This window comes from Pteropus alecto, unplaced genomic scaffold (genome assembly GCF_000325575.1).
Source record: "Pteropus alecto unplaced genomic scaffold, ASM32557v1 scaffold195, whole genome shotgun sequence".
In the NCBI taxonomy this organism is placed as follows: domain Eukaryota; kingdom Metazoa; phylum Chordata; class Mammalia; order Chiroptera; family Pteropodidae; genus Pteropus; species Pteropus alecto.
The window spans coordinates 9,492,716-9,516,263 of record NW_006438073.1 but is presented as its reverse complement, the minus strand read 5'-3'; the positions used below and the strand labels follow the sequence as shown (position 1 = coordinate 9,516,263).

Below are 23,548 nucleotides of genomic sequence, written 5' to 3'. Positions count from 1 at the left end.
ATGCCGTCCTCAGAACGACCTTGCAAAACTAGGATAAAAGTCGCGTGTACGCTAAGCAGTCACCAGATGATGCCTGCATGTGACGGGGTACGACGAAGAGCGCCAGTCCCCCCACCGCCCCGCCCCGTCCCGTCCAGGACCAGTGACCCAGCTCTGAGCCATCGCTACCATTTTCATGCACTGCCTTCCTGACACACTCGTGCGTGTGCACGTAAGTGACAGAAGACTGCGAATTCCGCTGCAGCTTACTTTTTACTTTGCTCTTAACGCACCTTTCCTTTCCCCATGCTGACGCTTGATGCTTTGGCGCAGGTTTGCATCAGCCCACGTGACGCATCGCGGGTTTGCATCAGCCCACGTGACACATCGCGGGTTTGCATCAGCCCACGTGACGCATCGCGGGTTTGCATCAGCCCACGGGACGCATCGCGGGTTCGTATCATACGTGATGCACCGCGGGTTTGCATCAGGCCACGTGACGCATCGCAGGTTCGTATCATGTTTGTATCAGCCCATGTGACACATCGCGGGTTTGTATCATACGTGACGCATCGCGGGTTTGTATCATACGTGACACATCGCGGGTTTGTATCAGCCCATGTGACACATCGCGGGTTTGTATCATACGTGATGCATCGTGGGTTCGTATCATACGTGACATAGCGCGGGTTTGTATCAGCCCATGTGACACATCGCGGGTTTGTATCATACGTGACGCATCGCGGGTTTGTATCAGCCCATGTAACACATCGCGGGTTTGTATCATACGTGACACATCGCGGGTTTGTATCAGCCCATGTGACGCATCGCGGGTTTGTATCATACGTGATGCATCGCGGGTTCGTATCATACGTGACGCATCGCGGGTTTGCATCAGCCCACGTGACACATCGCGGGTTTGCATCAGCCCACGTGACACATTGCGGGTTCGTATCATACGTGACGCATCGCGGGTTCGCGGGTTCGTATCATACGTGACACATCGTGGGTTTGTATCATACGTGATGCATCATGGGTTTGTATCATGCGTGACGCATCGCAGGTTTGTATCAGCCCACGTGATGCATCGCGGGTTTGTATCAGCCCACGTGACGCATTGCGGGTTTGTATCAGCCCACGTGATGCATTGCGGGTTTGTATCAGCCCACGTGATGCATCGTCGATGCTGGTGGTCGCACAGGATTCCTCCGTCACTTACTTTATCTGCCCTCCCCAGGGACACTGCTTCATCTTCAGTTGGTGCCAACAGCCTCGGCGAGTAACCTGGCCCGTGCGAGCCTTCCCACACATGGGGTCCATCTGCGTCACGCTGCTCCTCGAAGCGCGCCCTGCGACTCTGACCCCCGGAGGCTGCGAGGGGCTTCTCCCTGGAGGGCGACCACGTTTCCTCCACAGCCGTCAGCCAAACACCGTGGCGCACAGGTGGACGCGGGCACACGTGGGCGGTCCAGGTGCCTTCTCTCAGGCCAGGGATTTGCAAAAGTGTGAAACGATGTCCTCTTTTCAGTAATGCTTTTGAAGATGTAATTTTTGAGTAAAGCTGTGTTATTTATAGCATCATACAATGAGCTTATTCTTTCATGATGTGATAGCTTCTAAATTTCTCGGTTTAAATTTTTAATGCGGTAAATATCAGTAACTTTTGGGATTCTCGGTAACTTTTCGAGTGTAAAGTGGTTTGGAAACCAGGAAGTTAAAGAGTTGCTGCCGTAAGTTATTATTCTAGAAGTGAGGTTGGTGGGTAAAAGGTACATGCTTCATGTTTTCACGGACACCGCCAGCTTTCCCTTCGAGAGTGAGCTGCGTCCGCTTACATCCCGTGTCAGACCCTCGCGGCCCGACCAGCCCTGCACCTTCAGTCGCCCAATAATCCGGATCGCTTGAGAGTGAAACGAGTTCGGCTGTTTTTGGAAACTGTTCTTGCTCCTTTTTTTCAGATGATAAAGGAACAGCGTCCACATTTACGGAAGGAGTGTGGCGGGGCCCGCGGTAGAGCTCGCTGGTAAGACAGGGTTGGGCCCAGCCTGGTCTTCCCGGCTCGGACGGTGACCCTGTGTGAAACAGCTGTGCCCCACATGGCTCAGGAACGCTGGACGCCCAACTCGAAGGCTTTTAAAACACCTCACCGTTTACAGTGCTTCTGTGTCCTGTTCGCTGTCACGCGTAAACGGACGTGTGGTAGCCGTCGGCAACCGAATAAGCGAGTTCTCACTGCACGCGCAGTCCCCAGAGGTAAGAATCCTCGTGTGAAGTTGCGTCGGCAGCATTTGTCCTTGTCCATGGCGACAGATCCTGGGTCGCCTTCGTCGTAGGTCCAGTGGGCGTGGTCCGTCCGTGCGTGACCGTGCTCGCCAGCGATGGCTCTGTGCTTGCTTCTCGCTCGCCTGTCAGCTTGGTGGTGCGTTTACTCGTGCATTTAACTCAGAAAACGTCATTGAGCGAGCGCTGTGGACGGTGCTGCAGTCGAAGTTTTCACGAGTCAGAGCGAGTTCCGGCAGACTGGTTCCTACGAGACACAGACTGGGCGACGACATTTCCCTGTAACCGGTGGGTTCTGTAGAATAACTGGTGTGTGACGCATAGTTCTGACGTTTAGTATTGTGGGTCGAACTGAGTCCCCCTAGAAAGCTATGCTGAGGTCCTAACCCTGGTACCGTAACAAGGTGCCTGGAAATGAGGTTTGGGCGGATGTCATCAAATGAAAATGTGCTCGTTAGAGTGAGCCCTACTCCATGGGACCGGCGTCCTCGTAAGAAGGGGACAGTGCCAGGCGAGGACAGGCCTGCGGGGAGAGGGCCGTGTGATGACAGAGACGAGTGACGACAGGGCCGTGTGACGACAGGGCCGTGTGACGACAGGGCCATGTGATGACAGAGGCGAGCGATGCAGGGCAAGCCGGGGACCAGGGAGCGGGGAGGACCGCGGCCACCCACGAGAAGCCGGGAGGGGCCGGGATTCCGCCTCAGCCTCCGTCTCGGGGGACAGCTTCTGCCCACACACGGCGTTCGGAGCGGGGAGGGACACCCTGCCGGCGTCTCGAGCCACCCGGCATTTGGAGGGCTCCCAGCGGCCGCAGGGAGCTAATGCACAGTTTCGCAGCCAGTTGTGACATGATTGAAACTCCCTCTTAACACAATAGCCACGCTCTCCTTGACCTTTCTTGTGATACGTGGGATTTTGGGGGGCGGGGGGCAGTGGTGGGTGGAGCTGTAAAGTGCCAGCTGAGGTTTACCCAGTGGAGACACGGATGGCCACTTTCCATCTAATTCATTCAATCACTCATTCATTCATTCATTCTTCCATTCGGTAAACGTCCCGCACCTGTTAGGAAGGACGCCAGGTGCTCTCATTTCTGACTTTGTCACTCCCAGTTCAGTTGGCTTGAACCCAAATTTAACCCAGCACAGGATGCCGGCCACCTTTCCAGCACTGTGGCAGTGAGCAAGGAAAACCGGCAATCGGGGGGAAGGAAAGGGCCCCCCCAGTAAGCAGCCCCTTCTTGATCCTGCTGGAGCCGCTTTCTGCTGGAGCAGTTAGCATCGCAAAGAGGGTTCGTGTCCCCCTGGTCCAGTGGGAACGGTGCTCTCTCTCACTCTGACTCATCATTCCACAAACATGTACTATACACTAAGTGCCAAACGCTGTGTTTTTTTTTTTTTTGCTTGAAATGCCAAAATTAAGAATAACAATATCTTAGCTAAATGCTTAAAAATCAGTACTGACAGCTCCCCGACTGGAAGAGAAAGGCCCTGTGTGTCAGGAAATCCAGAGCGTTGGAGGGCAGAGCTGGGGCGGGGTCCATCTGTGCCCCGTCCGTCAGCCTGGGCAGGGGCTTGACACTGGGCTCCTGCGGCCTGGACGGAGAGGACAGACGTGGGCCCAGAGGGAGTGCGGTGACTAGGTGCTTCTGCCCACTACACAGACGTCCGTGTCAGGCCCATGCGATGCGGCCCCCGACGCTCCATCCAAGTGACTTCCAGGGGAAGGGCCCCCGTGCAGAGGCCGGGCTAGGCCGTGGCCGCGGTTTGGGGGAGGAGCGTGACGAAGCCTGGGCCCGGACAGAGTCAGTGCTCGACAGCGAGGACGAGCGCTCACCCTTTGGTTTCGCTGGACTCGAGGGAGCGAGTTTCTCCTCCTGGTTCGGGTTTCATATAAAATGTGGGACACCCAGTTAAATGTGAGGTTCAGATGCACAGTGAACATTTTTAACGTCGGTACCAAATACTGCGGAAGACGTATTTATCGTAAAAACGTATTTGTTGTTTATCTGAAATTCACACTTCGCCGAGCATCCTGTCTCTTTTGTTTACTAAATCTGGCATCCCTACCTCTGGTCGCACATTTATTCTCCGAGTGGAAAATCCAGCACAGACGAGCTCTAGAGAAACTGACAGAAATCGGGGGGAGGGGCGGTGTTGTTTGCGACGATTCACTGTATTGTCCAGGGTTGTGTTTAACTTCTGTGAGCTTCGATTTTTCAATAACTGAACAAAAATGGAGGCAGGAAAACACCTGCCTCTGAGAAACTCCCACATCCATCATGGAGGTGAATGGAAAGAAGCATCAGTCATTCCTGGAGGTCCTGGGGAAGTTGCATCCGTGATGAACGGTGTTTATGTGGCGGCGATGCCCGCGGAAGCCTGTGCTCCGGGCTGGCGGGCTGGCGGCGTCTGCGGCCGTGCGTCTCAGCCCTCGGCAGCCCCGGCACTGTTCCCAGACTCGGTGACTGAGGCCACCCCAGGGACCAGAGTTCAGGCCCCGTCTCTGTTCCCTCCCCTGCCGGGGCCAGGACGGCCTCTGAGCAGCTTCCCCCTCGTCCACACGGGCTGCTCGGCTGACGCGTTTGCGGACACGGCTAAGCTTGGGGGGGACGCTGCACGGACGGACTCCATGTCGCCCCCTCATCGCCCCCCGCGTGCCATCAGCGCTGTGTCTTTCTCCGGCCACTGGAGCCAGCGACCCCGTCACTGCGTCGTTTTCATTTTCGAGCGTGTGGTGGGGGGAGGGATAAAGTGGGGGTTCTGACGGACAGGTGTTCGGGCTCCTCGTCGTCTGGATTCCTCAGGGGCGTGAGGCCGGGGCGCGTGGCTGTTCGCAGGGCCTCGTTTTAGCGTCCCCTCTCCTGTCTGCCCTCAGCCTTTGCTCAAGCGAAGGCGCCAAGCGGCTGGTTTCTGGTTCCCGAGGCTCAGGAAACGCATTTCCTTCCTTTGGGGACGGAGCTGCCTCCTCAGAGCAGGCGATGGCTCCAGGGTCACCCGCCGGCTCAGACGCGGGTCCGAAACAAGCGGCACTGGTCACGGGGCCTACTTTGTGAAGAAGGAATTATGGTTACGATTTTTTTTTAAATGGAGATGTAATGGCCCTTTATCCAGGACCTAAGTTAACCAGCCCTGGCAGCTATTTCTCGAGGACGTTCGTCCAGCTGCTGGGAAACAGGCGACTGAACTTGTCCCTGGTTGTGTTTAAACGGGAGATCGGACCCTGTACGAACCTTGCAAGGCGAAGTCCCGTAAAAAGCCTTAGTGGCGATCGCTGGCGGCGGCCGCGTCATTAACACCGTTTCCTGGGATCGAGAGTTAACAAGTCAGCTGTAGAGCAGGAACCATGACTCCTGAAACGCTTCTTAAACTTACAGTTTTTACAGGATGGATTAACTGGGCTCATTCCCCGCCCCCCGCCCCCACGAAGCACAACTTTTCGGGACCGTGGCCCCTGCCGCTCGCCTCCCCACAGCTTTCAGAGGCCGGGGCTCTCGTTCAGACGTCTCCGTCCTTGGCCGCAGCCTGTGCCTCACGTGGTTTAATAGTGGCTGTTGCTGTTGTTTTTGTCATTCCGAAGATCAACCCAGAATTCCGGTGACTCCACACCACTGGAGGCCCTTCCCGACACGCGTGGCCTTCCCGGCTACGGGGGCCTCGCCTGGTACGTACAAGCCCCCCAACTTCCCGACACGCGTGGCCTCCCCGGCTACGGGGGCCTCGCCTGGTGTGTACAAACCCCCCAACTTCCTCCCTTTTTCTTTTTGTAAATTGAATAATACTTTGAATGCAAAGCGGGGCCTCACAATAGGAACCTGTAATGGAGTCTTTCGGGGGCAAATGCTTTTTTTTTTTAAATGGGGACTGAACGGTCGCCGCCTCATCCCCCTGTGCCTCGCCCGCCCAAGCCCAGTCCTCGTGTTCTCTTCAAACAGGGCGTCAGGGGCGCCTGCGGCCGGCCTCTCGTCCTCTGCTCCGTCGTCAGACGCCGCCGCGGTGCGGCCGAGCTCTACAGACACTGCCCCGCGAGCCGTGTCCACGCCGGAAGCTCCAGGTGAGCAAAGCCTGCGCTCGCTTTGGACATGGATCTAGTAGAGCGGCCGCTGTCCAGGCGACAGGCATTTCACGCCTGAGACCGGCCGGCCCGCTGCCCCGCCGAACGCTCGCCCGTGCCCGTGGCTCCCTCGCGGGGCGCGAGGTCCCTCCTGCGCAGCAGTGGACACGCACGGTGTCTTGATGGAGACGCTTCTCCGGTCCGTCTTTTTCCGCCCCTTGCCCAGCAGTGTCTTTCCGGCCATCGCTCCCTGTTTTCCGTCTGGGTTTCTTGGACCTGCTCGACCCGTCACCTCCGGGGAAGGGAGCCATGTGTTTGCTGACTGACTCGTGAGACTGAGCTAATAAAAGGCGGACAGTTCATCCCGACAGAAGCACGGGAGACACACAGTTCTGAAGACTTTGGAAAAGTGCCTCCCGTTCTCACCCGCCAGCCCTCCACGGTCAGGCCCAGGCGCCTTCTCTTTGGGCTGAGCGACGCGGCGCAGCGGATAAGCAACGTGCCGCACCCCGAGGCGGCTGCTCCCCAGGGCTCCGACGGTCAGGGCTCCGACGCAGAACCCATCGGGGGAGGAGCTGGCGTGTCGCGACCCCTGAACAGCGATGATCGACGTTAGTGGGGGCCTGGAGTCACACCCGGGTGGCCTGGAGCGGGGGCCTGGGTCACATCCACCTGGACAGCCTCAGAGCCTAGGGCCCGGCTGACATTTGCGCTCAACGAATATTTGCTAAACTGAGTCACGTTTCTGAGATGATGACATCGTTTCCAAGTGATACAGTCCTATGAGAACGAATTATTGTTAGATTCGTGTTAGAGTGTTTAACGAATTCTTACTGCTTGACAACGAGTGATCTCTGGAGCAGTCAGGACACTGTTTACAAACCACTTCCGGTGGGAATGGGACTCACTACAGACTCAAACCTGAGATTTTTTATTTTATTTTATTACATGAATTGCCGTGAAAATCCAAGTGTTAAGAATTTCAGCAATTGTCTTTAATCCACAATTCTCTTTTTCTCCCCCAACTAATTCCCTTTCAGACCGAAGAAAACTAAATGACACTCGTACCTCATTATGGTTCGCCGAACGCATCTGAAAACCTCGGACCCTCGCCGAGCTTTATTTCAGACAGCCCCCTGCTGTCTCAAACTTCAGTTGTTTGTGTTAACATTTATCAATTCAGATAATCTTAGATAGATCACTTATGCGATGATCGAAACATAGGTGCGTTTGTTCCGGAAACCAAACCAATGACTGACTCAAAAACAGTGAATTTAGTAATTTTGACTGACGCAAACAGAAACAAAAATTACGGGCCACCTTTAATGTGTCTTTACTGCAGCTAAAGTGACCCATGAAACTGTGTGTTCCAGATTTTCCAATCGCGTAGACAGGACACATCTCAAAAAGGGGCTGCTTGTATGTGGACCAGATTCTCACCTCAAAAAATATGCAGAATCTGTGACGTGATGATCTGGGACAATGCATTAGCAAGGGACAGCTTCACCCACTGGGAGGGGACATTGTGGAAAGAGGGACAGCTTCACCCACTGGGAGGGGACACTGTGGAAAGGGTTCTCAGATGTCACTCTTTGCTGTGGTTTCAGAAAATAATGGACAGTTGTAAGAATTATAGTAATTTGGGGGACGTGTTTAAGGTAAAGGGAAGTGAATTATCTTTCTAAAAACTGTCACAGTGAATTGGGAAACTTTCCGTCACCATTCTAACAGCTGGCGTTTCCCAGAGCGTCCCTTCGCCGGGCACCGCGGTGCCTGGAACAGGACGGTGAGTACTGTGGGTCCAAGCGCCGGGAGAAGCCGCGGGGACGAGGCCGGCCGGGCTGCGAAGTGCTGACATGGGGGGAGGGCCTAGAAGTGATGGGGGACCCGTGCGCTGAGGCCGGACAGCGAGGACGGGCAATCGAACCGGAATACGGGGCTTCTGTGGGAAGTCTCAGGACATGAGGCTGGACGTGGTCATTCTCCCCAAACTGACCTAGCGACTGAACGTGGCCCGGCCAGACCGCCAACGGAGAAGGAGTTCCTCGTGGCGCTTTACGAACTCGTCCTTAAAAGGCACATACATCATACATGAAACGTTAAATGCTCGGGAGCCGCCCCGCACGCGGAGCAGGGGGCCGGAGCAGGGGGCCGGAGCCGGGACCACGCGTTTGCCGCGAAGCTGCTGTGACTAAGACCGTTGCTGGTGGAGTCGGGAGGCGGAAACTGGCCGGTGGGATGGAATCCGCAGCCAGAAACAGTGTGCGGGACCAAGGTCAGAGGCACAGCCGCAGCATCTCAGCGGGAGGCGGGGGCCCTGCTCTGCCAGAGTCCGGTCCTATCTGGGTCTGGAAATGCCTCGAGTCCCTGCGTCACAGGATGCGGGAAGCGCTTCCGCCTGAGGCTTAAATGTCGAAAGCGATGCTTTGAAACCTTTAGCGGAAGCTACAGGGGCACTCCTTTTCCTCGGGGTAAGGAAGGGACTCTTAAGACTCAAAGTGTTAACCACAAAAAATATGCATTCGATTAGAATAAAATGAGAAATCTTGTTCATCATAAGACACATAAGAAAGAAAACACAGACTGTAAATGGGAGAGAGATGCTCACTGCGTCCAACCTGAACGAATCAACGTCAAGAATACGCGAAGAACTGAAACTAATTAGAAAAGGACAAACAGCACGGCAGAGGGAAACGAGGGCGAAAATCTTCCCGACGTTTCAGAGGAGAGAACACACAGCCCACGAGAAAATGGGGAGGCTGCCGGCCTCATTAGCAATCAGAGAAATGCACATCGCGGTTCTGATGCAGAGGACTGGGGTGGGGGTGCGGGGAACGGATAATTTGCATTTCTAATGAGCCCCTGAGTCCCAGATGCCTGGAGTGGAGATTCAACTTTAATAACTACTTGCTTAAAAATACTTTCTAAAACATAAAATACAAAAGCAACCAAATCTAAACAAAATGTTCCTTCTCAGGCTCACGCGCACACGCACGCACACGCGCACACGCACACACAAGCCTGCTAGCACTGTAAAGTAAAAGCATCAGAGACCCGTAAATGCGGGGCCCAGGGTGACGTCACCTGTGTTGGGCTGTCGGGGTGGAGAGCAGAGGGGCCCACACCTTGACTCCTGATGGGAAAAGCTATTTCTGTGGCTGAAGGCCCAAGTGCATGGGGCTTTGTCACACAGCGGCAGCCTGAGCTGACCAAGACGCTCCCCGTGCTGGCCTTGAGGCTTCGGGCAGCAGCGTCGCAGCCACGCCCCCATCCGTACTCCGGGGAAGTGTACTCCTGCTGACATCTCTCAGATGACAGCACAGCTTCAGAGAGACTGTGCCCAAGGTGACACAGCTGATATGCGTCACGCAGGGGCCTGAGCCGGGTCTGCCCACCCCAAGGCCCAGCTCTCTTCACCCCTGCAGTCTCGGATTGTTTTTCGAGCCCTGGGGGCGGGGTGGGGTCCTGGGAGCAGGGGAAGGAAGAGCCGGCTGAGGTGCGGAGACCCTTCCCGTCAGGCAGGTCTGTCCCCACACCCGTGGCCACCTCCAGGCTCCACCGTCGTTTCTGGCCGCGGTTTCTGGAGGTTCTGACCAGACCCTCTGGGGCCCAACCCAGAAGTGGCTGCAGGTGGGGTGCGTCCCTGTCCTCCCACGGCTCACCCGGGCAACCTCGGCCCCGTCTGGCCCCGGGCCTCCGGGAGGCCGGGGACCAGTCCGCGGTGCACGGGGTGTCTGGCTGGCGACGGCCTGTGCTGATGGGAACTTCGCTCCACGCTGGGGAATGTTCTCTTCTTTCTTCAGGGGGAGTCGATGGCACCCCGTAATTCCTCGTTCACAGCAGAGTTCCCAGACTGCAGGTCCCTGCGCCCCAAGGCGGAGCTGACTTAGCTGACGCTCTGCTCTGAACTCCCTTCTTTGCTTCAAATGGAGCCGCCACCTTTGAGGTCATGGCGGGTCGCCCGGAGCCCCCCGCTTCCCCATCGTGGGGGAGACGTCCGTGTGGCTGACAGATGTGGGCCCCGCCTTCCACGCCCGTGTCGAGCATGCGCTCGCTGCGAGGCTTGCTTTCCACTCCAGCTCCACGTACTGCGGCTCGGGCTCTGAATGGGCATAAAAGACCTGCGCTGTTCGCGACCCGCCAACCCCTGCTTTGGAGCAGCGCCGTTCTGGCTCCGAGTCCCTTTCCGTGGACTCGGTAACGGAGCCGTTTTGCTCGTGAAATTTTCCCTTTTGCTATAACGCCGGAGACAGCACCCACTCCTCCCCAAGCGGTTGTCTGCGAGATCCCGTGTCCTCAGGGAAGATCGTTTGCACGGGAAGGGAGTTTGCCCTTGACTTTCAACCCTGGTTCAACCCTGGGGCTGGGACTGTGCTCCTCGGGGCGGGGAGGGGCGCGGTGCGCTCACCTGCCTCCCCTGCCCCCGGGCGCCTCCGGCCTTGCTCCACTGCTCCCCTGAACTTCAGACTCCCCCGCTGGGCTCTGGGGTGGTCAGGCAGGGGGGACACGGCACCAGGTTGCCGGGGTGTTTGATGGCGACTCCTGTTACCAGGAGTAGGTGGCCGCGTCGGGGGAGCAAAGAGCAGCAGCGGCCAGTGTCTCACCTCCGCTCAGGAGCCACGTCCGGGTTCTGTCCTCCCTCTTACTTGAGCAGCATCCTTTATGCCATGAGGAAACGGCCCTCCCTGCTTGATGAGCAGCAAAATGTCAAAATGGGCATTTTGGCCAAGATTCAGCAGGTGCCACAGTCCAGCGAGGTGAGCAAGCACCAGGCACAGTCACGGCAGAGGTGGCCGTCTCCGGAAGGGGCCTTCCTCCCTCCCTGGGGACGGTGCTCCCCCCACACCAGTTCAAGGGAGAGGATTTCGGGGGCGGGGTGCGGTAGGGAGCTCCTCGTGGTCTGGGGCTCACAGAGGACTCGTGGGGGGCCCCACCTGGGAAGCTGGAGAAGGCGGGGCCCACATCGCTGCTTCGCATGAGGCCCTGTGGGGTGGCCACCTCCCCCGGGCCTGTGGGGATGAGGACGGACGAGGCTCACGGCCTGTGCTGGCTGCTCAGTGTGTGTGTGTGCGTGTGTGTGCGTCTACACGTGTTCGTGCAAGCACACCCGTGTTGGTGAGTAAAGCGCGGGGAGGCGGAGCGGACGGGGACCGTGGCCTGGCTGCCGGCCGTGTGACAGAGCCAGTGCGACCTCCTCAGCTCCTGTCCACGCGTGTCAGCAAGCTAGGGTGGCCAAGGACACAGCCAACGCGCCGCGGGTGCCCGGGACTGAGCGGAGGGGAGGGCGGGTGAGGGCCCCAATGCTGAGCGGGGAGGGAGAGTCCCCCCAGACTCCTGGGAGGGCACCGCGGGGGCACCCGCCGCCAGCTGCGGGGAGCGCCAGCGCCGGCCAGCCACAGTCCAGGAGGGACTCCCTCCCGGTCAGCACCTTCCTGTCTGCTTTCCTCTGCGCATGTGCGTTAGCAGATGCGTGTGCATGCGTGTGTGTGTGCATGCGTGTGCGTGCGTGTGTGTGCGCTGCAGGTACACATGCTTACATGGATACGTAAGTCAGGTACACGCAGACATCTCTGCTTTACTCAGCTTTCCCACTTTTACATAAACTCTAAACCTCTCCTGATCGCTAGTGAGGACTGTCACTGTATAATCTACTATAAATGTCCTGCGCCTGACGCGCACATAACTAGAACCAGTCGTTTATCTTGGGTGTGGTGCTGTTTATGAAACGTTAGGGTGCGGCCCACCCCAGAGCCTCTTAATGTTTGCAGAGGACAGTAACATTCGGGCAGCTGAGAGGCGGGTTTCTCTGCTCTCCAAAGCGGGGGCTTCGGCCTGGGGGACGGTAGCCGGGGCCGGCTTCACAGCTCAGCCCCGCACCCTCCCACCTCTGTCCCCATCCTGCCACTCCACCTCCCTTAGACGAGGGTGACGCAGTGAGCGAAGTCCGGAGCAGAGCGAGAGCTGCTCAGCCTGCCCGCCTGCCCCGCGGGGTCTCGGCTTGGGGTGGGAGATCCGGCTAATGTCGGGGTGTCGACTTGCTGGGCAGTTTTTCTGAAGGGGGAGCGGGCATTCTGCTTCTCCCGGCACCGTGCCCCTCCCCCGCACCCACACCGGCATCTCCACGGACGACAGCAGGGCCGTGTGCTCAGCTGGGTTGCTGGGGGTCAAGCAAACATCGATGTGCCCATGAGAACAAGCGGGATTTCTGCAAAATGATGAAATTTGCATGAGGAGAAAGAATCATCAATAATCAAGGCCTCCGAGCCGCGATCTTCACAAAGAGGGTGGACGGGAGCAGGAAGAAAATCTGCGAGGCCGCCCGTGGTGGGAGCTGATCGCTGATCACGGTTACGAGCCGGGGAAAATCGTGGTGAAATATTTAAAACTGAAAGTGCGCAGGGAGCCTGGGACCACCCAGGACATTCTGTCGAAAGCTGTCGGAAGGCGCACCACACGTCAGAACGCCACGCAGTCTCCGGAGGACTTTTTTCAGGCGTGTGCCACAAACCAGAAAACCAGACAAAAACCGACCCTGAGGAATAGTTGACAGCGCTGTTTTTCTTTCCCGACGGGGGGCACCAGCGCTTCTCGGGTTCAGCCTCTGCCAGGCACAGCGTGAGCCACGCTCGGGGCCGCCATGCTCTCTGCCTGTGCACAGCAGAGCCCGGGGAGCTGATGGGCACCCATCAAAGCCGCTCGTGCAAAGGGGGCCACTCCGAGGAGGACGTGACAGTCCGGCCGAGACCGGAGCGGGGGGGGGCAGTCCTGCCTGCGGGCGTGGTGGGGAGGGAGGGCGGTAAGACGCAGATCGCTGGACTCCCCCCGAGTGAGAAGACCAGGGCAGAACGCAACCAAAAACTGAAGAGAAAGTGACTTTATACCGATAGAGCGACGGAGTTTACAGTCACATGAGGAGACAGGTGCCTTCGAAGCGTGATCGACAGGACGCTCCTCCCCCTTTCTGAAAATGTAAGATGATTCCTAGAAGACGCAGAGCCTCGTAATGTCTCAAGACATACCCCATGAAATTGAGGGGCTGACTCCTTAAACAGACTCGGGAAGGACTGGGATAAACTCACTGGCAACACAAGTCAACGAGCTGTCAAGAGCTGGAGACCGTCCAGCAGGTGCCCTGCTCCCTGAGTTGATATCATGGGACAGGAGCTTGTCATTTCCTACTGGGACTTTGAGAGCAGAATGCTTGGCCTTCAAGGACGGCTGGATTCACCCCGGCGTCCGGTCTGCCCTTTGGCCTCTGATCTCCGGCAGCCCCCATGGGACCACAGGCATCTTTTGTCCTCACTTGCCTTTGACACTCAGGACCCACCCCCGACTTGTCAGTCTAGACCAGAAAGTAACTCACTTACCAAGCACCGTGCTGCCACCGGCGGGAAGTGGGGTACATTTCAGAATCCGGTTTCCGTTGACAGCTGGAGGTGGCGAGGGAAAGCGGCACCGTCTGGAAGATTGCTGGCACCGGTGTCACCGTTTTTGTATGACGTGTTAACGGGCCGTGTGCAGCATCTTGTCGCCATGGGGCTCACAGCAGGTGGCAGAGCCTTCGGCAGGCTCCGCGGGCCGTGGCTGGAGCGGTTCCCACGCTCGTCTCACTGGCGTGAGGCTGTTGAAAGAACCTGAAACCCATTTTTCAGATGGTAACAGTTATCCATCTGAACAACTATGTAACAAGTGTCCAAGCGCCTGAAAATACATAGTGCACGTGTATTTCCTAAATTATGCGTGTGCAAAACTGGTTCACTTCGCCCTGGCTCCAGCTCTTCCTCTCGGCCCCTCGGGGACTTGTCTGTTTTTGCTGTCCCTGAGCAGCCCTCGTCCCCTCCCAAACACGACTTGCTGTTAAATCTGTTTCTCGTCTGTCAAGAATGGCGGTGCTTTTGCAAACAGAGACGTCTCGGGCGAGACACACACGTTCAGAGCGGAACGCCCGGTCGGAACGTAAAGTGACAGCCGGGGGCCGGGCCGGGGCGACCTCAGGGATTTCCATGTGGGACTCGGCAGTCTGACCACCGCCACGAGGCGCCCACCGAGCGCCGAGCTTTTGGCCTCGCTCAGAATCCATTTCCAATTTCGGTCTGTGCGGTTGCATAGTGTTATTTCGCAGTGTGTCTTAATGACTATGTGTCACGTTGGCCTCCATTTATCTAATGGACAGATTTCGGATTTGTAAGGACTCTGTGTCCTTGTGGGTTTGAGTGATGTTATTGGGTTTGAGTCCATCACCGAGCGGGCGTTTAGAACAGGAAGGGGGCTGAGCTGAGCTACGGAAGGGCCCGTCTGCATCTGCAGGGTCAGGCTTTCTCCATCTCTTCGCGGACGACCGTGGCCTTGACGCTTTGCCCAAGGGCCTGTCTCAGCTTCCTGAGTCTCCCTCTCATCCGTCTCCTGTGGAATCTTGTTTTCCTCAGATTTCCCGTTGCCTAGGAAATGGAGCGGGCCTGCTCGGAGCCCTGCGGAGCTGCTGCGGCTGCCTGGCCGCCAGGTGGGGGGAGGGGCTGCCTCTTTGTGGCAAGAATTTGTGCCTGAGGGGCAGGCTCGCTGAGATTGTTCCCATGCCACATCACAAAAGGTGGCTGGCAGGGACAAAAGGCCGCTCTGCTTTGTCCTGGAGGGCCGGCCCTGCAGCTCCCCGACGACGCATGCATAATTCGAGGCTGATTAAGTTTCCTGTGCTTCCTAAAGGACAGGGTGGCCCCAGGAGAGGGGGTTCCGGAGGGACAGGAGGTCGGTTCCACGGTGCGGGTTTAAATTTTCTCAGGTTGTCAGGAAGGGGACACAGTAAGAATTTAATCTCCAGGAACAAGAACATAAATGCACGCGGAGGGCTTCGAACTCAAGGACTTTCCCCTCCAGACTCTTAGCGAGCTCGCCGCCCCCGGACACCCCTGCCACCCCTGCCACCCCTGCCGATGTCACCAGGTGTCACCAGACGTCACCAGCGTCCCGTGTCACCGGCCGTTCCCCGTGCGCTAACCTCACGCTCTCTCACGGGGCCTTGAGGGCCGTCTCGCCCCATTTGTTTGCCAAACACGAGGTCCCACGCCGGGGATGGTGGCTGCTCAGCTGGACCCGCTCCCCTCTGCTGTCCCGTCGTCCAGCCCGTCATCCAGCCCGCCGGCCAGCGGCTCCGCCTCCTCGCTGGCGCTTGACCCAGGCAGAGCCCGGGACCTCGGAAAGATCCTGCTGCGTGAGGGGAATCAGCACACTCTGTCCCCGCTCCCCACTGGCCACCTGCAGATTGTCCCCATCCAGGTTGGGTCACTCCACCCTGGTGCCACTGGAGGCCCCACCGCGCCCCCTCCCTACACCGGCCCGGCCCCCCCCCCCAGTGTGACGCCCAGGTGCTTTGAGGTCACACTCCCTCGGCCCCTGGGATTTTACGGGGTCCAGACTGACGGATTCCAGGCCCGAGGCTGCTTCCCAGTCACTCCCCTCCGTGGATCCAGCAGAGAGGGGCGCGGGGCGGTCCTTGCGGGGTTCCTGACCAGCTGCTGTCTGAGAAAGGGAGCTGTGAAGCGCGGTGTGGCCTCGCCGGGGCCTGGACACCTGCAGCTGCGTGGGAGGCGGTCGCCGCCATCAGCCCTTCTCCGGCCCGGTCCCCCACGCCCACAGCATGTCCGAGTGGCGCGGGTGACAAGCGTGGGCTCCCAGGTCACCTGGGCTGTGAGCACACGCCATTGGGACCAGACAACGGGGCGGACGCAGCAGTGGACCCCAAACATTGCAGTTTCTGCACAGAGGAACCAGAATACTCCTCCCGGACGGAACTACACATCCTGCTGTCCCCGAGGCCTGGCGCGCCCTCCGCCTGAGGTCCTGGACGGACGGACAAGCTCCACCTCAGCTCGCTCCCTGTACTGCCCCCTGCCCTTTTTTCCGCCCCCACAGAGTGAGGCCCAGGCCTGAACCCCGAGGGGGAGAAGGAGTGCAGCCGCAGGGGGACGCCCCCCCATCGCTGCATCTCGTTTTCATTCACGAACATGGCTTCTCTCAGCTCGCTGCTTTTTAACGTTTTATTTTTGACTTTGAGTTTGACGTTCTTCAGAGAACATTGAAACACAGCTCCCGAAGGCCCTTCGGCGTGGGGACCCCAAGGCGTTTGGACGTGGGGACGTGTGCGGAGCTGGGCCCTTGGGGAGCCAGCTGTGGGCTCGGCCTGCGGGCGAGAGTGGCCGGGGCCCTCAGCCGTCCGCCACCTCGTGCTGCATCCTGGAGACCCAGCTGCGGGGGCGGGGAAGCCACACGCATCTGCAGCCCACGCGAACTCCACGTCATCTCAGTGGAAACTTGGTCCCAAGCTCCTCAATTCTGGTTCTGTTTCGGGGACCTCGAGGGCGGGATCTGACTCCACGGGCCCCGTGGTTTCCTCACCATGGCGGGTAGGTTGGCCTGGCGACTCGGCCGGCCCTGAGCGCCCAGACTGGACGTCATCCTCTGTGTCTGCCAGGTGCCCCGACCACAGCACCTCAGAGTCGCTGGGCTCGTAAAGCAGGTCGCCCCCCAGGACGGGCGGGCCTCGCCGGCCTGCGCTGGAGGAAGGAGAATTCGCCCTTTGTCCCGCCTGGGGACAGCTCACCCCACCCTCTCCCACCCCCGGACTGAGGTTTGTGCCACGGGTGCGGTCCTCAGGCCGGTGGCCTCTCTGGGGCCACCAGCTCGCAGCCGGCAGGTGGCAGGACGTCCACTACTGCGGGGCCGTGTCCTGGGTCTCCTTGTGTCTGCGTGGTGTCCTCCTGCATCTGTGGAGGCCCTGACCGCGCTCGCTCTAAGCCTGAGCCTGTGACGAGGCCTCCTGGGGACCCAGGGGGCCGTGAAGCTGCTGCAGAGGGTTGACAGAGGTGACGCGCGGCCGGCTCCACAGTCACCTTCGTCACGACCCTCCCGTCACGGGAGGGGCCAGAGCGCTTTGCAACGTGCCTGGTGGAGCCAGAGCCCCCGAGCTGGCAGGCACTGGTCTCCCGGGGAGCCCCAGGCAGCGCGCCGAAGGCCCCGATGTCCGGACTCAAGCCTCGGGGCGGGGCTCGCCGTCAGCGTCTCTCGCCTGGCACGTGTTCTGCGTGCCGGCACGGGGGACCCGAGCAGGCGGCGTCACGTGAGCGTTTCAGTCTGCAGATGTGCGTGTGCAGTGGTGTGCTGGTTCCAGATCACGCGTGCACACGAGCACAGGTGTTTGTGATCAGCTTGGTGACATGAGGGTGCGTGGCCCACAGCTGGCACGTGAGGGCAGACGGCACAGAACTCACCGTGAACTCCGGAGAGCAAACTGGTTCTCGCGGGATGTGTTCGTTGGTTCCCGCTGGGTCGTGATTCGACAGATCGCATTGCGTGTTAACTCTCTTCCCTGTGAAAGTGCTGTCTTCGATCTGGTTCGTGATCTACTTTTAAACTCTTTCCACCTTTGTGTGCACCATGCGCGTTAAACTGAGCCCTGCTTCAGCCTCGGCCCTAGACATAGCACGCGCGCTCTGAATTCCAGACATTCTCTCCGTGACTTTCCTAATTCCGGGCACGAGCGGAATCATAAACCCAGCCCTAGTTTGTAGCGTCTGCCAGTTCCTGTGGTGTGACCCCCTCCGCGGCTGGTTTCCGGCAGCACGTGGCCCTGGGCGTGGAGCTGGGACGAGGCACATGGCACCCACCTGGAGCAGCTGCCCCGCCTCAGACGCCGCAGGTGTGATGACCTCAGACACGCTACTCTGTCTTTCTCCCTAACAGTCAGTCGTCTGAGGTCCCTGCCGGCCCCAGCCCCCCAGCCCCGGCCCCTTCTGATCCTGGGGGGCTCTTCCTCCCCCTCTCGCTCTCCCACCCCCTGAGCCCCGTTTCTCAGAGGGCGCTGGTGCCTCATCAGGTTTGTAGGTGCCGCCGTCTCATACTCGACCCCGTAACATGGTCAGCCCTGCTGGCCCTGGACCTCGCCTCGCCCCAAACGACCCGTAAAGATAACATTCCAACAAACCCATTTCGTGGTGGCCGGGGCTGGGGCGCCGTTTTCGTCCTCGTCATATTTCTGACCTCGCTCTCAGCCACCAGGCGGGGGTCGGGCTGGGGCGGGTGAGCCGGGCTCCCAGCGCAGGGTGACGGCGGGCGTCTTCCTCTGGTCCCCGTAATGGCTCAGGCCCCTCGGTGAGCTGCGTGGTGAGGTGGGCGACAGGACAAGGACAGGAAGCAGGAAACAAGGTTGGCGACCGAACCCGATGGCACTCGGCCAGCGAGAAGACCTCAGTGTCCTTGACCACCATCTCCCCTCGCAGCCCCTGGGGTCTCACTGCAAGGTGCCAATCGCCATCCGCTCCTGCTTGTCTGTCTCTTCCCTGTGGCTCTGGAGACTTTATTGAAAGTCACTTGTTTGTGTCTTTTCGTAGCCTGGGCGGGGAGGGGGGCAACTGGTGGTGACTCCCGCAGGCCAATGCCTCAGAGAGGGGTCCTAGATCTACAAACACGGAGACTCAGAGGGACTGCCGAGCCGTGGGGAGGCGGGGGTGGAATCGAGCATCAGTGACAAGTGACAGAAACTGGAGCCCCGGGAGCAGCAGACGGCGACGGGGCCCCGCGACAGCCCACTTGCTGTCATCGGCGTGGAGCCTGGCCAAGGAGGAAGCAGGACTGACCCTTCTCAATTATCCCGTGCAAACTGAGTACACAGGCGCGTGCTACCTGACCAGGTGAGCTGCCTCGCGGGCAGCTACACGGAGGCTACCGTTACCACAGAAGAGAGTAATCTGACTTTCACGCTTCAAGTGGGGCGTCGGTGTGCTCCTCACGCAGGCGCAAAGCAAGCTCCCCTCAGGTCCTCCGGAATCCCTCACTCCTCTCTCCCACCCCGTCTGCTCCCCGCCTCCCTCCCTCCTTCCCTTCCCTCTTCCCTCGAGGCTGGTCGGTGGCACCCGAGCACGTCCCTCCAAGTCTGCACGCAGTGGCCTGCAGAGGCGCGTCCAGGCAGCTGGTGATCGGCGCGGGTTCCGAAGCCCCAGCCACACAGACCGAAGCACAGTCCAGCAGAGCATGGAACCTGCGTCTGTAAGAGGCTCCAACACGCACGGCGGGCAAGTGGCTCCTGGCCTGGGGACAGGGTCTGGCAGGGTGGGCTCAGCCATCCACGATCTCCAGAACCGCCACCTGTGAAATGCGGCTTCAGCTCACAGAACAACGACAGAGGCGAGGTGTCTGGTTCAGTCTGCACAGAGCACGCGCTCGCTCACCAGGTGTCACTGCTGCGAGCTCCCTCTGCCCGCGGGCACGTGACTTGAATGTGAACAAGGTCAGTGTCCAAAGTAAGAAGCCTGAAACGTGATGCAGGATTCGCCGCAGGCCGGCTCCCGCCCTGGCCATCTCTGACCGGCCGTGACCTGACCCACGGCCCCGTCTGTGCCGGCGTCGCCGAGGGCTCGTTGCGTCTGTCAACACTGCGGCGAGGTGCACGGGAGGGTGACACTGACCCCCACCGCGTCGCGTCCGTGGAGGGCAGTGACCCGCTCGGCTCGCCTGGTATGAGGACTGGGCTCGCGGGCGCAGCTCTCTGTGGTTTCCTGGGCACGGTCACACCGACGGTCACCGTGACCTCTGATGGGGCCGTCGTGCGCCCTGCAGACACAGACCTGGGCCAGGAGCGGGCCGAGACTCCCATGGGACGCTCCCGAGTGTAGATTTTTAGTTTCTTCCTGAGGAGAGAGCATCCGAGTGTAAGAGGCTCGGAGGCAAAGCGGGCGTGTTTGCTTTTCGGCGTGTTCAGGCACCTAAGTGTGCGGGTTAGCTCCCCCCCTACCATCTGCAGGGTGCAGACTGCCAACAAGCAGCTGCACACAGTAGGGCAGACACTTCCCCGCTGTGATCCAAGCCAGGAGCCAGCAGGGGCAGAGCGGGAGGAGAGGCTTTAGAATTGTAAGACTCCACCAGGCCAAGGAAATGGAGTCCTCTGGACTCCCGCCCCTCAGGGGGCCATGGTCAAGGGCACAGACGGTGCCGGGGGCTCCTGCAGGCTTCGGGACTGCGAACCCTACCCGCGCTGCGTGGCCTCGGTTAGCGATCTGCCCTCGGTTAGCGATCTGCCCTCTGTGAGTCTGGCTTCTGTCGCTGACGTGGGTGTGATAATACCACCCAGGCCGTTTGGGGAGGTGGATGGAGCAGCCGAGCAAGGGGCCGGTGCCCGCCATCAGTCACCATGCCCGCCATCGCCCGTCACAGCTCCAGGTGACATTCTGACGACCTGCCGTGTCTTAGCCCATTCCGTCCTCCACACGGCCCTTTGAGCAGACACTTCCTGTCGCCCTATTTCCCCCAAGGGGAACGAGGCACAGGTGCCGGGACCCAAACCGGCCCCGGGGGGCGGAGGCCGAACCTCAGCTCCGCAAGAGCAGGTGCTGGTGAAGCTGCCCCGCAGACTCGGCCAAGCCTCACGGCTCCCCTTCAGCCAGACGCCACAAACGTTCCTCAAACGGCAAGCGTGTGCGAAGCCCCGGGCGGGGGCCTCTGCTGGGTCAGCACCCTCCCCGTGCTGGCGGCCGTGGGCTCCCGAGTCCCCGGGAGGCAATGATTTGGCTCCTTCCTTCAGTTGTGACATAGGCACAAATGAAAATTCACCTTGCTGCACAGTAAGCGGCCAAGAAGCGGGGGTCCGGCTGGATAATGACGCGCTTGACGTCGTAAACGGGAAAACGAGGTAAGAAAGGGCTCCCGTTCGTCAGCCCGCTGGGTGCGGACTCTGCAGGAAGCAGGAGGGAGGCAGGGACCCGGCCCGCCCACAGCCGCCCAGCCAGACCGCCCGCCCGGCAGATGAGGGACCGTGGGCCGCACAGCTGCGAGCCCGTGTCTGCAGCGGAGGCGGGAGGCGCTGCCCCGGGGGACTCGGCCTGGCGCCCACGAGCTCGGCCTCCCGTGTCTCTCCTCCCACCCGCGTCACCCACGTGGCTCTGGGGCGGCAGCGGCCCGGCCCCCTCGCTTCCTGCCTGGCAGCGCCGCAGGGGCCGGGGAGCGTCCCTGGGGCAGGAGGACGCAGCCGCGGCTCCCTCTCCTGAGGCCAAGTGACAGAGCGGGTCACCCCGAGGCCTCGCCTCCAATGCAGCTCTTCAAGTCACCATCAAACAGCGTCACGGAAAGGAAGACAGAGGCTGCCGGAGCGAGACCGGATGCGCGGATGCGCGGATGCGCGGATGCGCGGATGCGCGGATGCCCGGATGCGCGGATGCCCGGATGCCCGGATGCCCGGATGCCCGGATGCCCGGATGCGCGGATGCCCGGATGCCCAGGGCCGGCCACGTGCACGTGCAGCCCAACCTGGTAAGGCTGCAGTCGGAGGGCCACGGTCACTCCCGGAGGGCCAGCCCCCCTCCTTCCCCGCCTGTGAGCCCTCGGCCACACCCCGAAAATGAACAGGGCCAAGGGCAGCACTGGGCAGGACTCTCTGAGCGACAGTCTGTTGGGAAGTGACGCCGGGGAGGCGCGCTCTGTGTGTCTCTGGTCCGCGGCTGCTGGGACATGCTCCCTCCAGCCACTTCACCCAGGGACCACCGCTTCCCAGCTGCAGAGGGGGCCGGCGCAGCGGGGCTGCCTGGAGGCCCGCAGGACGAGGCCCTGTCCCCACAAGTGTCTCTCGTGACCATGCTGCAACTCGCCGGGAACCCGGACCTCAGGGCTTGGGCTGGGAGTCTTGCTGGCCAGCGATGCGGACTGGGGAACATGGCTGGACTCGGCAGCCCCCGTGGGCGCCGCTCAGGGCAGGGAGGGCACGCTGGGGACAACCCGTAGCTCAGTGAGGGTGTCTTCTCACAGGCTTCATCACGCGCCCAGGACCGGGCTGGTGTCAGGCTGCCGTGTCTGCCAGCGCCAGTGACCCCGAAGGTCACAGCTGAGGAGCAGTGAGAAGGAACGGCCGCACCCCGAAACTAAAATTATACGTAAACCACAGTTTGCCCTGGCGGGGCTGGGACAGAGGCAGGGCGTGAACCCCGCTGCCACCAGGGAGGGAGCAAATGGCCTGGGTTGTAAACAGCCCGTGAGGAGCTGGGCCTCCGCCTCTGAAGTGTGAATGTGGGTGCTGTGATGCCATTTGTCACATAATGAAGGTTGATGGGGTTTGCAGAGGGCACCAGATGGCTGCGTTTGGCCCCAAGGGACATCCACGCTGAAGAAACTTTTGACCATCACAAAAAGCAGCAGAGAGAACAGCAAACCCCAGATCTCACGAGACGCTGCCCGGCTCACCGCTCCGTTCCTTCTCTGAGAATTGCACGTTTCTTAGTGAATATTTTTTGAATAAACCATTTTAACTCCCTTCCCGGGCACTGGGGTAGTGGGGTGAACAGAACAGCGTCATTGTGGAAAACGCGAAATCAGTAGTCTCCAGACAGCTCTGAAGGAACCGAACCACAGGTGACGGCCGGGCCTCAGGCATTGAACGTCCTCAAGCTACAGTGTCATGACCAACAAAAGTAGTCTTTCTCAGGGGCATTTATATTTAATGGAAATTGGTTACTTAAATCCAAGAAAACATTTGCCTATGGTAGAAATTTCAAGGTTATTACACATGTATTTTATTCTATTCCTCCATCCACCCACCCACCCATCCACCCATCCACCTATCCATCCATTTAATGAGCACGAGAGAGCTGGCAGGGACATGTGGGGACTGCGGAAGCCTCCTCCCAGAGCGGGCACACTGACACTCTGCCCGTGTCCCTTTGGCTGGCGATCCCACGGCCATGCCTGAGCCAATGGGGCTCCACCTGACTCCCTCGGGACTGCGCTGCAAAGCCACATGGCTAGGGCAAGAGCGTTGTCCTACTCCAGCTGCTGCAAGAACTCGATTAATGACCCAGCCTGTCATCCTGGGGAAAATAGCGACGCCCCTGTTTCACAACGGGACGCCGAGTCTCTGGCAGGTACACGGTTTGTTCAAGCTCGCGTGTCATTCGCATCAGAGCCAGGCCTCGTGGCTCCCAGTTCACGCTCTCTGGTTATTGGGTAATTGAGTTGGAAGCTCAAGCTGCTCAAACCGCAGGACAGCCGACAAGTCGAGCGACAGGTCGTCGAGGCAGTGAAAGCCACCGTGTTCGGAACGCCAGCACACCGAGGAGATGGCAGACCAGCCTCCTGAAGACCCATCTTGAGAAAGCACGGAATCCGGGCTTCCTTTACGTCAGGGGAAGGGGACGGGAGGGGTGCGAGGTCGGGAGGTGACCCAGACGTCTGGACGCCAGCGAGGGGGGTGGTGAAACTTCTTTGC

At 59.6% G+C, this 23,548-nt stretch overlaps 1 protein-coding gene across 1 annotated transcript in view; it reads left to right on the top strand.

Annotated features, from left to right (window-relative positions):
- Window positions 1–1,053: 1,053 nt before the first annotated feature.
- The window catches only part of LOC112482314, a 28,197-nt gene continuing 5,702 nt past the window's right edge, over window positions 1,054–23,548 (top strand). The window contains exons 1-3 of the mRNA XM_025049077.1: window positions 1,054–2,232; window positions 20,879–20,986; window positions 21,389–21,603. Of these exons, the coding sequence (XP_024904845.1) occupies window positions 21,461–21,603 (143 nt within the window). The 5' untranslated portion in view covers window positions 1,054–2,232; window positions 20,879–20,986; window positions 21,389–21,460. The remainder of the gene's footprint in view (window positions 2,233–20,878; window positions 20,987–21,388; window positions 21,604–23,548) is intronic.